The 12094-nt window shown below is 39.9% G+C and overlaps 1 protein-coding gene across 1 annotated transcript in view; it reads left to right on the top strand.

Moving 5' to 3' along the window:
* Window positions 1–425: 425 nt before the first annotated feature.
* LAP3 (leucine aminopeptidase 3) overlaps window positions 426–12094 on the top strand; it is a gene marked incomplete at its 5' end in the record, with an annotated part of 15420 nt that continues 3751 nt past the window's right edge. Inside the window, 8 exons of the mRNA XM_010287251.1 lie at window positions 426–541; window positions 948–1002; window positions 2820–2925; window positions 4236–4395; window positions 7713–7874; window positions 8891–9049; window positions 9817–9941; window positions 11585–11673. Coding sequence (XP_010285553.1) covers window positions 426–541; window positions 948–1002; window positions 2820–2925; window positions 4236–4395; window positions 7713–7874; window positions 8891–9049; window positions 9817–9941; window positions 11585–11673 — 972 coding nt within the window. The remainder of the gene's footprint in view (window positions 542–947; window positions 1003–2819; window positions 2926–4235; window positions 4396–7712; window positions 7875–8890; window positions 9050–9816; window positions 9942–11584; window positions 11674–12094) is intronic.

The following is a 12094-nucleotide window of genomic DNA, read 5'->3' as shown; positions in this document are numbered from 1 at the left end:
GGGGCCGAGCCCTGGGGAAGTTCAGAGCCGCCTTCTGCCCCGGCACCCGCTGCCCTGCCAGCGGTGCGGCTGCCTGTGCCCCTCCTGGGGCGCAGCTGGCTGGGGATCTGCATTTGGGGGGAGGAGGGTGGGGAAGAACGCTCTTTTGTACTTAAAACATATTGACAGAGTTTTTGTCTCTTATGTGTTAGGCAAAGTTGTTATAACTTTAGTTATACTGTATCTAATTTCTTTTTTGCACTTCAGGGTAGTTGTAGCAGTTTACCCTGGTTTACCAAAGTGTCACTGTGTGTATCACATTAGATAAATGCATAAACTGAGATTAATATATACAGCAGTAGCTATGGTCTGTACTGTGTGCTGCTTCTCTTTTGGATGGGTCTCTGAATTTCCTGTTGTTTCCATTAATGCACATCCTTTTTCAGGGTCTTGTTCTGGGAATCTACTCAAGTGAAAAGGATGAAGGTGCTGCCCACTTCACTAGTGCAGGAGATGCTTTTGATAGGCTTGTGTCTGGAAAGCTGAGAGAACTTCTGTCCCTGTAAGTGTGTGACAAGCTTCTGAAATGAATTAAAGAAACTTCCAACACCAGTAAGAATGGTATTTTTTTATCATTATTAATGTTTGTATCCAGACCACTTTTTAGGCTGGTATTTGCTTCTACCAGGCCAAGCAGCTTCGAGGGGAACTCCTGTGGAAAAACGAAGCCACTGAGGAAAACGTTGCAAAAACGTTCATGGGAACTGGGGCACATGTTCATGGGAACATGATAACTGGGGAACAAATGTTCATGGGAGCATGATTTCTGTGAATCAGCACTGAGCCAAGTGTCCCAGGACAGTGTTGAAGAGCACTGTGTGGTTGTGGAGTGGACCACACAGTGGGAGTACCATCAGATTTATCACCAATATGGACTTCTTTATTGAAAGCATCTTTTTGTGTCCTAGATGTGGGCCACCTTTGAAGAAAGGCAAAACACACATATTCCATGGCTTGCATCAGGTATGAACTTTGCCTTTTCAAGTGCGTATTGACTGACATGTGAGGTTTGCCCTGACATCTTATTTTAAGCTGAGTTTGCTGCTGTGCTTGTATAAATGCTCTGCTCTTCTTCCTCTCCTCACCCCTCTCAATAAAGGCTGTGTTTCTTACTGAAACCTCCTGTTCAGCCCATGTTTGCATGGCCTTTTGCACAATCCTGTGCTCTCTCCACTGTGCTGCAAATTGAGAAGACATAAACGAGTCTGCTCCAAAGGTGTGGTGCTCTGAATAACTGCTTCCTGAATGAGCTGAAGCACAACAGTTTTGGATCAGGCTTCTACTGTGCCCTCTGTGTTCTGGAGGAGTAAGTACACATAGGCGTGTACAGATACGTGCAAAAACCTTCCAGATGTGACAGTTCTAACAAGGTAGTCCCATCATAGGCTGTAATCAGAGGTTTTAAGGTCTTGTGTTTGAAACCTCTGAAAACAAGATGTGGGACTGTTTTTCAGGCAGGACTTTTGTCTGCACAGATGTGATATATCGCAAGGGTATGAGATGGCGATTCATCTGCTTAAAATTACACTTTCGGTGCCATTTGAGAAGCCCTAATACATCTAATACACCTACATGGAGCTGGCAAATATGGTGCTTTTTTTTGGCGTAGTAGCTATAGGCTAGACAGGTATGTAATATGATGCTAGATGTCCCCATATAAGTAACCAAATCTTGCATTAGGGTTATTTAAATTATATTAAATCAATTTATAGTGAGTATTGCCTACCATGTATAAATTCCTGTGTGGAGACCCCAGACAGGTGAGACTGGACTCAGTAGAAAGGCTCTTGGAAATTTTCCTGGAAGTTGAATCCACTGAAGGTCCCATTATCCCAGTTCTGCACACAGGATGGCCTCTGAAGTGAGTAGCAAATCTCTGCAAGAGAAGGCAGTAGAATTTGGCCTTATGCACTCTAAGTGTGTAAAATAATGATAACTAAAAAAAGGTTAACTTGAATCACGATCATCTGGAAAGCTAACACTAGTTTCAGCATCTTGTGGTCTAAAAGACTTTACTACAGTGTAGCAGTTTGAAAGTTGATTGTTAGAATCTGGCAGAGTATCTATTTGTGATTGAAGGGAAAGCCCAAGATTAACTTCAGTTTTCCTCCAGACCAATGGGAAGTCTGTTCACGTATATATCCTTGAATTTCATACTAATTTGACTTAATTCGTAAAAGGCTCCTGTAATCTTTGTTTTTTCTTCCTTTTTGCCTTCCACTTGCAGCTTATAAGGCAAGCATTTAGTCTGCTGTGCTACGTTGCTTTCCTGAGCTCTGGAGCTTTGTACCTCTGTGCAGCTTTGGTTTGTTACCTGACAAATCATGCCAGCTCAGCTCCTGAGCTGAGCTAATGGGTTCAGCCTTTGAAGTGATTTTATTTCCGTGAACATAGTACTGTGCCAAAAAAGGTTACGCTTCTCCAGCTCAGTTCTGGTCTTTGTTGCAGCTGCTTTCAAAGGACTCTTAGACTTGCCCTTAGGAGTATCAGGAGTATGTGTTGAGCATAAAGCCCTATCCACTGCAATACACATAATTAACTATTAACTGGACAACAGAAAAACTGGTTGCATGCCTGTGGCAAATGACTGGGAGTGCAAGACAGTGGCACCATACCGGCACTCTTAATGTAGAAATGTGCGCAACGAAGAGAAAGTACTGAATGTATTTTAATGCATTTAATGCTTGGCTTGATTTGGAAAGTAAGGTCTTTCTAACAACTCTCTGCTGTGGCTGTAACAATGAGGAAAGTAAATCCATCTGTGTGTCGGCTTCATCTAGGACTTTCCGAGTGTGGTTGTAGTTGGCTTGGGTAAGAAGAATGCTGGAGTAAATGACCAAGAAAACTGGAATGAAGGCAAAGAAAATATCCGTGCAGCTGTTGCAGGTTAACTATTTTTAAATTTTCTTAAGCATTTTGTCTATAAAATCATTACAATGATGCAGCATGTTCCACTTTTGAAGAGTGAGTCTAGATACGATTTTGTTTTGAAATGCAAAACCTACTGCATAGTTTGGTAAGTGCAGTAAATATTTACTTCCTTAGTGAGGAAGGAGTTACAGGGCATGTAAATCAATCTGCAGACAGGTAACTCCAGTTATTTATACCAAATAACTTTCCTAAACAGTGTGATATTGAAAAGGCACTTGTTTAATTACTACAGTTTTGAAGGCTGAGAGCATTCACAGATTCATGCCGGACTTAAGTATGCACATATATTTACTTTTCCCACTTAGTCTGTAACTGAGATACTGTGTTATAAACTTGTATCTTTCACAACATCAGTAGTATGAGTCAGTATGTTATCTGTCCTAGACAGAGGAGGCCTCTTTATCTTAATCAAGGATAACTGCTGCATTTAAGTATGTATAAAACAAGAACAAAAAAAGTTCTTGCCACAGACCGGACTTAAGTATGCACATATATTTACTTTTCCCACTTAGTCTGTAACTGAGATACTGTGTTATAAACTTGTATCTTTCACAACATCAGTAGTATGTTATCTGTCCTAGACAGAGGAGGCCTCTTTATCTTAATCAAGGATAACTGCTGCATCTAAGTATGTATAAAACAAGAACAAAAAAAACAAGAACTCTGCCACAGAGTTTATAATTTGAGACTGGTATGAGCTGTATGTCCAAAGTGCTAGCCTTCGTGGTATGAGCTGTATGTCCAAAGTGCTAGCCTGTGTTGTCTGGCCGACTGCCAAAACTTTGTTAAATTATTTGGGTGCAAAATATAATTTATGGAATATTTTTTGTTTGTGAGTTTATAAAAGTGTGTATAAATTCATTTGAAAGAAAAGAGCAGTCATATTCTTAGCAAAAAACTAAATTACAGCAAATTTCTGATACCTGTAGTCATAATCCATAGCACTCCAGAGTGATAGAGTTTTTCTTTGATAAAGAGTGAGCTTAAAGGAATTGGAACAACTGTGGACTTTCCTTTTTATTCTTGTAAAATGTCTTAATCATTACAGTTCATCAAGTGGTATTTTTAGTCAAAATTTGTCAGTATATGGTCAGTAGCATTTTTAATTATTCTACTGTGTGATCTCTTTAGTCGATTTACTTATTAACTCAGATATCTTGAGTTAAAATTATTTTTTTCCTTGAAATGTGATATTGATCATCTCAGGTGCCTGTTTTGTGTTCTGGGCAATACTCAGCCTACCAGTTCTGTACTGTATTTTTCAGTTGGTTGTAGGCAGATCCAAGATCTGGAGATCCCTTGTGTTGAAGTAGACCCCTGTGGAGATGCTCAAGCGGCTGCAGAAGGCGCTGTCCTTGGATTGCATGAATATAACGAGCTGAAGCAAAAAAAGAAACCGATAGTTACTCCTCAGCTTCATGGAAGGTGATAGCAAATGGGAAGCTTGCCTATTTATTTGTCTGTTTGTTTCTTTGTTTATTTATAAAACTCTGTGCATGCTTGTGCATGAGAAAAACACAAAACTGAAAGAAGAGGCCTAGCAGCAGTATCCCTCTTAACTCTTCCTATTTTGAATTTCCTGAAGTATTTTACATCTCAACTATACTTATAGTGTTTGCTCCGTGGGTTCTGGTAGTATGCCATGTTCTGAGGTTAAGTGTAAATAAATGCTGCTTCATAGAAAAGAAAGCCCAGGATAAAAACAAAGGTAAAAAATTACTTGAAGCATAGTTGTGACGTAAAAGGACTTCTGTTGATACTGCATGCCAAAATTGTGGAGCAGAGGTATTTCAGACTCCATAAATTAATAAATCCTTTTGAGAATAAGGGAATGCTAATTGACACCAGACCATGCTATTTTCTTTCACAGAATATAATGCAAGAAGAGAAGCTTGGGTGCTTCTGGCCTCTAAACAGACATCACTGTTACTTGAGAGCAGAAAGTGATATCAGAGCTTTTGGTTCCAGAACAAAGTTTTATTAATCCCCTTTTAATGTATCAGAGTGGAATTCGTACCTTCCATACAGGATATTCTGTCACGCAGAGGAAAGGTATTTCCCATATGTTCTTCATACAGGAACAAGTCCTTCCTTATGAGGAGGCTGGTGAAATAAAATAAACACCTCTCAATTTAAGCATGTCTTCATAAGCTACATGCAATGCTCTTTCCATTTTGTAACACAGCACATAGTTTTGGAGCAGATCATATTTATATTAAATAAACATTTCCTGAAAACATAGATGGTCCTATGACCATTTATGACACAAAGTTATTTATGTATATAATACTTTAGGTTGGAAAGGACCTCCTGGAGGTCACCTAGTCCAGCTCCAACTTGGATTAGGAATAATCTGAAAATTATGTACAACTTTAAAGCTTGATCAGGCCTTTGTCTAGTCCAGTTTTGAGAATCTCCTGAGATGGAAGTTCCACAGCCTCAGTGGGCCATCTGTTCTAGTGCTGAACTACACTCATGGTGAAATTCTTTTTCTTTATGTCCTATTGCAGTTTCCCTTGTTGAATCTTGAGGCCATTGTCTCTTATTCTCTTACTGTGTAGCTCTGAGATGTGTCTGTCTTCATCTTCTCTATAAACCCTATTTAAGGGCAGAGGAAAGACTGCAAATATGTCTTTCCTAAATTTTTCTTCTATAGGTGAAACAAACCCAATTCTCTTAGCTTCTCCTCATGTCCTCCAGCTCCCTACCCCTCTTAGGGGCTCTTCTTTGGACTTTCTTGAGTTTCTCAGTATTGGTTTTGTATTCAGGAACTCAAAAGCGGACATAGCTAGATGCAACCTCACAAGTGCCAAGGAGGTAAATAATTATTTCCCTTAACATGCTGACTATGCTCTAATCCAACCCAGTACATGGTTGGCCTCTGTCACCGCAGTAACATGCTGCTTACTCCTGTTCAACTCATCCACCAGAATCCCCAGGTTCTTTCCTGCAGCGTCGCTTTCTGCCTTGTCAGTGTCCAGCCTGACTGTTGCGTAGAGCTTTTCTGTCGCAGGTACAGGACTTTACACCAGTCTTTGTTAACCTTCATGGTGTTCCCTTTGGTGCATTTCTCCAGCTTGTCAAGGCCCCTATGAATGGTGGCCCTGCCTTCCCCATTTCAGCTGCTCCCCACAATGCAATGCTGTCCATGATCTTCTGAGGGTGCATTTCATAGTCCAGGTTGTTGATGAGGGTATCAACCCTTGAGAAATGCCACACATAACTAACTGCCAGCTAGACTGTTCAGCTGCTGTCTGCCATCTTCTGAGCCCAACAGTTTTTTCCTCCGTTTTGTAGGCTACCTCTCCAGTTCATGTTTTCTTAATTTGCAAGGATTCTACGTGGAAAACCTCGCTAAAGCCAAGATGAATGACATCCACTGTGGTCCTCTGTGCCAGCCTGGTCATCATAAAAGTCAGTCAAGTTGGTCAGGAATGATTTGCCCCAAGTAAATGTATAATGACTGTTCCCAGTGACCATCTTGTCTTTCATGTGCTTGGAAATGGCTTCCAAGATGACTTTCTCCATAAACTTTTAGGGGATTTAGTCTAGGATAACTGGCTTGTAGTTCCCTATATCCTCCTTGCTATTCTTGGAGAGGGGGACTTGTGGTCCCTGATGACTAGGAAAGGACATTCAGTTACCATGACCTTTCAAACTGGAAGAGATCAAACTTGCAATGATGCCACCCAGCTCCCTCAGCATCCTCAGATGTATTCTGCCTGCTGCCAAGGACTTGTGTATGTCCAGCTTCCTGAAGCAGTCCTAAGTCTATCTTCCTCTGCCATGGGTAGTACCTTTCTTCCCCCAGACTCAGTTACTAAGTACAAAGAACTGGGGAATCTTGAAGCAGGCCTTAATGATTGTTAAGACTGATGCAAAGCAGGCATTGAGAACTTCAGTGTTTCCAGTGTTCAGTAGATTGCCTGCAATGGGACAGCACTATTCCTGACCTTCCTTTTGCTGATGATGTACCTGTTGAAGTCCTCTTGTTGCCTTTCCCACTTCTTGCCAGTTTCAGTGTCTGCTGAGATTTGTCGTCTTACTTCCATCCCTTTGTATCTGGGCAATGTTTCTATATTCCTCTTGGATTCCTCCTTCACTGTGTTGCTCTTTTGAGAGGTGGAATCCAGCTTAATGCCCTGCTTTGATATCTTACAAAGCAGATAAGTCTTTCAAATCTGTCTCAGTAAAATTAAAGGTTTTGTACTGGTAGTGTTGCAAAGCAACCAGAGAGACATCCCCATTTCCGGTGCAGGCAGCTCTTTCATTTATTAGTGAAATGAGATCCAAATTCCACTCTTACCACATAATCAGTAAAGTGAAGAACAGAATTGGAGGCTTTATATGGTAAATCAAAACTTTCAGGGCTATTACAATTAATGCAATTACAAATTTTAGAAGTGATATTAAACCTTGTGCTTAAGGATTTAAGCCAATCTCTGACTAGTAAGTATTAGGACAACACCTAATGTATTGAGCAGATAATTTTACATCTGTCTGCTCTAGGATTCTTCTAGCTTTCTGTGAAGCATTTGGCACTGACAAGAACCAGAGATGAGCTAATAGACTAGATGTACCTTAGATATTATCCTGAATTCCTTGTAGTAAGATTACTATGATTTTCTTAATTGCCCCAAATTAATGATAATTGCATTTTCAAGCAGGAGAGAACAGATGGGTGCTGTCATCTTACTTTTGCAAATGTTTATGATCCTGATTATTGTATGGTGGTTGTCTAGTGCTGAAAGTGAGGCCTGGCAAAAAGGTGTTATCTACGCTGAGGGTCAGAACCTCGCTCGGTACCTTATGGAGGCTCCAGCTAATTATATAACTCCAATCAAATTTGCCGAACATATTGAACAGAAGCTCAGAAGTTTCAGCAACGTGAAGGTCCATATAAGGTAAACTCCGCTGGAATGATTCCTCGACAGGGTACGATACCTTCTAGGCTATTCAAATATGCAGCGTGCTTCATTTTCACTGTGCTGCTTCAAATGACAAAAGCAGGGGAGGTGTTTGGCAAAAAGGTACGAGGGTGCCCAGACTCTAAGCTACTCTCAGTATTAGAAGGTGAGCTTCAAGTTTGCAGAGTAAGCAAGATATTGTGACACAGTAAAATGATTAAATGTCAATTAGTCATGCAGTCAATCACTGCTTAATTAACACGTGCTGTGAAAGGAAGCCTGATAAAGTAAAGACTCGGTGAATAGGGGACAAATACTAGATACCTATTTTCTAACACCTTTTCTTTTCTTCCCAAGTGGGTTTTATGCATACTTTTGCTTTTTTGTTTGGATGTGGTAAATAAACATCCTCTATTTATTGCTGGTACTGTTGGGGCTTTTTTTTTAAGCTTTTAAAAGTGTTGAGATCGAGCCATAAAAGCCCTTGCAACTGCGTTTGCACAGCTAATGCTTCTTGCCTCTGAATTTCTAGTTACTGCATTTTGGTGGAAATGGACTAACTGGTTATGCAAGTGTTGCAGGCTATTTTCCTGAAAAGCAAAGGACTGAGGGAAATCACTGTTGCCTACAGTTAACTATCTTGATAGCAGAAAGCTAAACTGTAACTTGCTGCAATATTGTTACTTCATATCCCTTCAGAGACTACAGCCTCCTGTGCAAAGGAAAGTTTAATATTTCCGATGCAGAAAGTGCAGATGTTTTTATTGTTTTGTTTGTTTGTTTTAAACAAGGCAAAACAAAAACCAAGCAGTAACTTTAAGGAAGAATTTTTCTGTTTTGCAAAAAAAGTAATAATGGTTGGATTTAAATGATAGTTTCCAAAATAACTAACTAAAATGAAATTAATAGTTTCTGTATGAACCTTCAAGAATCATGATCTCTTAAAAACAAACAAAATTACCTTGGTCAAAGTGTCCAATTACAAAAAGAATTAATACATACTTCTATTCCAGACCGGAGTCTTGGATAGCAACACAACAGATGGGAGCATTCCTGAGTGTAGCTAAGGGTTCGGCTGAACCTCCCATCTTTCTGGAAATTCACTATTTAGGTGGTGCTAATACAAATGACTCCCCGCTGGTATTTGTAGGAAAAGGAGTTACATTTGACAGGTATGTATGCTAATATTTTAATGACTAGAGGGGGGGAAAATGCCTTCCTACTTCATGTTCAATGGGGAGATGATTTTTCTTTGCACAGTGCATCTTCCAGTGCCATTCCAGGGAACTTGCCTTATATAGTAGATGGTGCTGCCCTTCCTGGGACTAAGACAAGCTTCAGTGTTGGGACTAAATAGGCATTGACATGCCCTTGTCTTCTAAGGGAGAAATGGAAATTCAGGGGGAAAGAAAACAGAGGACGTGCTATTTCTTCTTTTTTGGCCTGAGCAAACCTCTGGATGAAGAATTTACATGTTTAGAATTGCAGTCTGTCACTGGACATCAAGGTCATGCTTAAGGAAAAAACAGTTCATACTTCACAGCAGTTCCTTGTAACTGCTTTTCATGTCACATAACTACTGAAGAATTTATCAGTCTGTTTCTCTTCCATATGCTGATTTTTACCAAGTGTACTATTTGATTCTTGTTTTGTGCACTTCTGCTGTTGTGAAGACCACCGAGTTAGTCTGCTGCAGATTACCTAGGTTTTTATGGCATCCCAATTATGAAGAAATAATGCAGGGACATATTTTATCTGCAGTGAAAACCCAGAGACCTTCCTTGTGGTATGTGTCCTAGGGTGTTGCAGGAATACTTGATAATGCCAAGTCTAGCATTTACTGGTATTTGGTGCTAAAACATACTGATGGACAGATATTATAAACATATGCAACATCGAACTCCTACGTGTTGGCTGATACTCGTGCTGTTTGTTCCAGTGGTGGCATTTCATTGAAGCCCTCATCAGGTATGGATGCAATGAGAGCAGATATGGGAGGGGCAGCAACTGTTTGTTCAGCCATTGTGACGGCAGCAGCTTTAAATCTACCTCTTAACATAATTGGTAAGTGTGTGTGTGAGAGAATCCAGAAATCTTATTTTTACAAGATTTTGTTTAGGCAGTAATTTTCTAGTATCACCAGTGGTTAACGGTCTTACAGTAATGTCATGGACTCTTGCAGACCTACTTCTCTCATTCCCTTCCTCAGCCACTTTTCCTTTTTTACTTCTTTATAAAACAATTACTAGCTTTGCTTGAATAAAATATTACAATGCCAAATTAAAATCTTGAAGGCATTATTTTTAGATGTTAGGAGAGAAATTATTGCCAATTCAATTAGTTTTTCAGAAGTCCTGATCCTTTCATTACAAGGAGGAGTGTGGATATCTGTAAAAGCAATTAAAAATGAAAAGGAGTTAGCTGAGCTACCTCTATGAGTGTTTGCCACAGCTGAACAGGAAGAGGGATCTGTTCTTGTTTCTTTAGGTGAATAGCTCAGCAGAAATCTCCAACAAACAAATAAAACAGTCTGCTGATAATATTTTTAAGGATGAGCAATGCTTATTTTTTTCTGCAGAAATGTTGCATAGCTAAAATTAAATGAGTTGCTTAAGGAACCGTGTCAAAACAAGTTGCTGCTGACATGTAATCCATTCTAGGCTAAGTTTTATGTTTGAGAACCTGGCTCTCAGGGAACTAGTATTTTAGTCACTTTTATGCTTCAGCCAGTAGAGGGCAGCGAAACGCACCCTCGCGACAAAGTATGCAATGAGCAGGGCTAAATCAGTGGAGGAAAAGTCTGTGTACATAATTCCACTGAAAAGTGGTGATCCACAGTTTGCTTATTCCTTGTGCCAGGAGCAGGTTTTCCCTAGGAATGGAGTGCCTTTCATCCCATTACCCCATTCATAATTGGAGTTTTGATCCTGACCCTATTTTTGCTCGTCTCTCTTTGCTCTTATGGTTGGAGTTCTATGGCGAGTCCTTGGACCTCTCTTGACATTACACAATGTTTATTTACAATGAGCAGAGCTTGAATGGCTCAGAGTGTTAATTTGAGAAATTTTTAATTTCAGAAAGAAAGAAATCCCTTTACATGTGTCTAATTATTCCTATATGGAAGACATAAGATGGTATTTGTTGCTGCCTTGATCTCGCTTCTCTGGGCATAAAGTAGAAGTAAATACTAGTGGTAAAATGGTGTGGGTGAGAGAATGTGGTGGTGCAACATGCAGAGGAATTTCCCTGATTGAAAACTGGACCATGTGTCTTTCAGTAACCAGGAAAATTTGGATATCGAGCATAAATTAAAGATCATAGAATCACAGAATAGTTTGGGATGGAAGGGGCCTTCAAAGGCCATCTAGTCCAACCCCCCTGCCATGAGTAGGGACATCTTCAGCTAGATCAGGTTGCTCAAAGCCCCGTCCAACCTGACCTGGAATGTTTCCAGGGATGGGGCATCTACCACCCCTCTGGGCAACCTGTGCCAGTGTTTCACCACCCTCATTGTGAAACATTTCTTCCTTATATCCAGTCTAAATCTACCCTCTTTCAGTTTAAAACCGTTACCCCTTATCCTGTCGCAACAGGCAAGATGAGCATAGTACTGTTTTCTTAAGGAGGTGTTTGGGTTTTTCCTAAGTGTTTTTTCCTAAAGTTTTTCTGAGAAAGAAACATAATCCACTTCTCTCTTTCTCTCTGAGGTTTGGCACCCCTCTGTGAAAATATGCCCAGTGGTAAGGCAAACAAGCCGGGGGATGTAGTTAAAGCCAAGAATGGAAAAACAATACAGGTATGCATGTGAAGCTTGGATTTTGAATACTTTTAGTGAATTTGTTTAATCCATCAAGTTATATGACTGCAGTCAGAGTACATGTTTGAAGGGACCCTTTAAAAAGATAAGCAGTGCAAATGTACTGTTTTTAAAAATGTAAGAAGTTCTTAATTAGAAATTGCTATATTTGTTGTTATAATTGCTAATAGGATTCTTTCAAACGTAAATATAGATTTACGAGATTAGACGTGTTTTATAACTTGCTAGGAAAAGCTGAAAAGTCTGGTCATTTGCTGAACATGCTAGAAAATCTTGTTTTAGCACTAGAGGTTTTTACAATGTTCATAAATACAGGTTCTCAGTCAGAATGAATAAGATATTAATTGCTTCCAGCAGACCCTTCAGGACACTTCCCTGCTATCTGGAGTAAGACATAAGA

Source organism: Phaethon lepturus, unplaced genomic scaffold, assembly GCF_000687285.1.
Source record: "Phaethon lepturus isolate BGI_N335 unplaced genomic scaffold, ASM68728v1 scaffold6820, whole genome shotgun sequence".
NCBI classification, from domain to species: domain Eukaryota; kingdom Metazoa; phylum Chordata; class Aves; order Phaethontiformes; family Phaethontidae; genus Phaethon; species Phaethon lepturus.
Note: the sequence above shows the minus strand (reverse complement) of the source record. Positions and strands in the feature narration are given on the sequence as shown.